The 3,971-nt window shown below is 31.0% G+C and overlaps 1 protein-coding gene across 1 annotated transcript in view; it reads left to right on the forward strand.

The window, feature by feature from the left end:
• LOC106468425 (lysophospholipid acyltransferase 7-like) overlaps nt 1-3,348 on the forward strand; it is a 20,549-nt gene extending 17,201 nt beyond the window's left edge. The window contains exon 8 of the mRNA XM_022396756.1: nt 1,644-3,348. Coding sequence (XP_022252464.1) covers nt 1,644-1,989 — 346 coding nt within the window. The 3' untranslated portion in view covers nt 1,990-3,348. The remainder of the gene's footprint in view (nt 1-1,643) is intronic.
• Nucleotides 3,349-3,971: the final 623 nt, after the last annotated feature.

Here is a 3,971-nt window from a genome sequence, read left to right on the forward strand (position 1 = left end):
CGACTCCACATGCTGAGAATAATACCTTCCTTCTGAGTATCCTTTATGTCCAGTCGTTTAAAGAGGCTAGTCCATTCCACTCATTCTTCCTTGAATCCAATACCTTCCTTCTGAGTATCCTTTATGTCCAGTTGTTTAAAGAGGCTGGTCCATTCCACTCATTGTTCCTTGAATTCAATTCTGAAAGTTACTTTCTGGCTCTGGATTCTAATCAATTTCTACATAACTAGATAATTTTTATAATATTAGTCAGTGGTCACCACCATTTTTTCCAGCTGCGAGCCAGCTAGATCTAATTCCAAAATTTTGTGGATAACTTTGTACAGTATTCAATTTTTTAATGTACTTTTATGGTACATTGTAAAGCAATGTTATTCTGTAGTTATGTTTTAAAACACATTTCGTATTCCGAACAATCGGTGGGACCCACTGGCTTATGTTATTACCTTCTGGCCCTGTAGCTTATAGTTTTGTATTGTTATCTTTCACATTAATCAGTTCTCACCTCCTTTACAATGTGAATGTCCTGGCTTTCAGTATTTCAGAAGGAAGTCTACCTTATTTAAATTTGACATACTTAGGCTAAATAATACCTCTCCTCCCACTTACCCACAAGCAAAATTTCATCAAGACTGCAACTTTCAATAAAATCAATATGACAGAAAAGCAGAGCTTATGTAAAATATCTCTAACTCTTGGGCAACAAGTTGTGAAAGGTGGGAGAGTGGTGAATTGTGGGCAAGTGATGCATGTTCTGCAATGCATAATGGACATTCAAATATTTTTAGTCACATGTTTTTTTTTGACAGCATAAGTTAAAACTCAACAATGCTTTCACTTGGAGGTAAGCACCTGTTTGAAATTCATTTCAATCCTAAAAATGTAAAATTTTGCATACATAGAATAACATACAGTTACATTAGTTATAGAAACAAGAAAGTATTTTTTATATTTATTTGCCTATATCCTATTTCTTATAGCAATATTCCTCTTTTGATTAGGTTAAAGTGAGTTATATATTGTTTCTAAACCTTTTTTTTTATTTGCAAAATTTTTATAGGTAAAGAGATTGCATAATATTTATATTAGTCAATAACAATACACAATCCGTATCCCAGACTTGTATGTGAAATTAATCTTCCCGTGGTTTGTTCAAGACTTCCTACTTCCAAATCTAATGGCATTGTACTATTAGATTTGTGGCCAATAAAGTTGCCAATTTTCTTTCATCGTCTGATTGTGAAGCTTAATTTTGCAACATAAATTTTCTGCATATTGTTTTTTTATAGGAAGAAATATAAATTGTATGTTTTATTTTCCCCTTTACAACTTTTCTTGCTGTTTTTACAAGCAAACTTTGGGAAATCTTAAAACATTTCAACAAAACACATATTACCTTAAGTATTTACCTCAAGCTTGTATAATTTCTTGCTCTCTTTGGTATTATACACATAAAATTTCACATGTTACTTTTATGATCCTTGTCCAAAAAAGGGGATTTTTCCTTTCTATAGAATGTCAGTAAATATATATATATATTGTTTTGTTTGTTTTTTACTTTGGCTAACCATAGCATCACTTACTAAATTATAATGATTCTTACAAAGATTTATGTGTTTTAATTTTTCATTGATTTTGCACAGGATGCTAGTGACCATGTTGGTCAGTTCTTTTTGGCATGGAATCTACCCTGGATACTACTTGTGTTTGTTAAGTGCACCTTTATTTCTGTTAGCTGAGGCTGAGATGGAAACATTGTTTAAAAAAAAAGCATCCCCACTAGGAAAGCAGGTGTTCGATTGGATTTGGTGGGTCATAAAAATGCAAGCCTTTGCATATATGGGGATGGCTTTTCTTCTGTTGCGAGTAGATAAAACTCTTCATTACTGGTGGTCCATTTATTTTGTTGGACATGTTTTTGTTCTGGCTATTTTCACTGGAACGCTTTTGTTGAAGCATCTATGCAACACTAAACTTAAGAAAAGCTGACCGACAAATAGATCATGACATAAGATTTCTACTTGTTGCATCTTTTTTTTTTTCTTATCAATGAATTCAAGAGTTTTTAGCACAAACGTTTTGTTGCTAGTATGTTTAGAGTGTTGTTTCATGTAACAAAACGTTTCAGTTTCTTTATTATTCATTTTTATTGGGATTGACATAAATTGTATAGATCGATAATGATGAAATTCGTACTAAACACAAGAATCACCGACTGACGTAAAATATTTTTTATTTCCATTTACTAAAGGTTAAAGGCTAATAAGAACAACTCAGTGGCTAGAGTGCCAAAACTGTGTAACTGAGTTTTGGTAGTTCACTTCCTATTACAACAAATTCCAAAACAAGTTGTGCTTTATACTTTGGGAACGTGCATGCTTATAAAAGTGATAGTCAGAACTAACTGTATGGTCTATCACTTCAACATTTGTGATGGCTGGTGCAGATAACCCTCTTGCAGATTTATGTAGAATTAAATAAACCAAAGTAACTAACTAAAAGTTACTCTTTTCTCTGAATTCTAAGGTAAGGTTTTAAAAATAACTTTTGTGAACATACAATGTCACAGGATGAATACATTTTTTTTATCTAGCTCAATTTTTTATAGGAAAAGTATATATATATATTTTACATCCAGATGTACGAATCATGTTATTTTGCTATTTTTCTCCACTAGTGTTTAAAATGTTTGACTTAATATTACAGTTAAAGTTTCAATAATGATGTTTTACAATAGCTTGTAGATTTTACTTGCTAATTGCCACAAAGTTTTATCGTCCCGAGGAAGTTACTTCTATGCTAAAGCTCTTCGGTATTAACAGTCTTTTTTTTTTCCCCCTTTAAACATAATTGTCTTGAACTGAAAAAAATGTTTGAGTAAGATAATATTCCTGTTTATCTTACTATTATTTTTTTAGATGTTTGTGTACTTAAAATAACAATCGAAATTACACACCACCTTACTTTTATCCACATTTGTTTGGAATACAAATATTCGTCCAAAACTTCAGATTTTTTTTCACACTTCAGTGTTGTTTCAGTAGCAATGCTACTTTCTATTGAACAAAGTTAATGTTAAAAACAAGATTGTTAGAATTGTAATTTAGAGTAAATTCATCCACATTTTGTTATTTTTAATTCATGAGTTTTTGGCCACAATCCAGATGAGCTTTAATGTACAAGGGTCAAATTTGGCCACAATACAGATGAGCTTTAATGTACCAGGGTCCAATTTGGCCACAATACAGATGAGCTTTAATGTACCAGGGTCAAATTTGGCCACAATACAGATGAGCTTTAATATACCAGGGTCAAATTTGGTCACAATACAGATGAGCTTTAATGTATAATAGGGTCAAATTCTGTGAACTAAAAAATATGAAATGTTCACTTATTTATCTGATAGTTTTATCACTTATTATGTATGTACTTGAAAGATTATTTGTATAGTATTTTGTTTATTGCTTTATTTTTATCGAAAAATAGGATCATTTGATGTGCGTTATTTTGCTAATCATGTAATAACTGAGATGCTTTATTTTTTATGCGATTGAATCCATTGTATTTCCAATTGCGCAACATTTTCTGTTGTAACAATACAACCTACATTACTGATCCACTAAGGAAACATTAGAAGCAGTTCAAACATATATTTTAGCCCTGTGCATGATTTCTTTGAAATGTATTTTATATTTATGTAAGAATGGTTAATTTTTGTTTAGTCCACCAGTAATGTAGTTTGATGTTAAATATACTATTTCATTTAGTGTCATTTTTGAAATTCTTCTTTTTCCTGTAAATATGTTTTAAATCTCCAAAATATAATTTTTAATATTATTTTTATTAAACCCCATAGCTGTATTCTGATACAGTGGATACTTGTAACTCCTTAACATATTTTTTCTAAGGATAAAACTTTTTAACATAACGTTTTGGGACAACGTGGGACCTATTGATCCAACTCGGCTGTC

The sequence above is a fragment of the Limulus polyphemus genome, unplaced genomic scaffold (assembly GCF_000517525.1).
Source record: "Limulus polyphemus unplaced genomic scaffold, Limulus_polyphemus-2.1.2 Scaffold3004, whole genome shotgun sequence".
NCBI classification, from domain to species: Eukaryota; Metazoa; Arthropoda; class Merostomata; order Xiphosura; family Limulidae; genus Limulus; species Limulus polyphemus.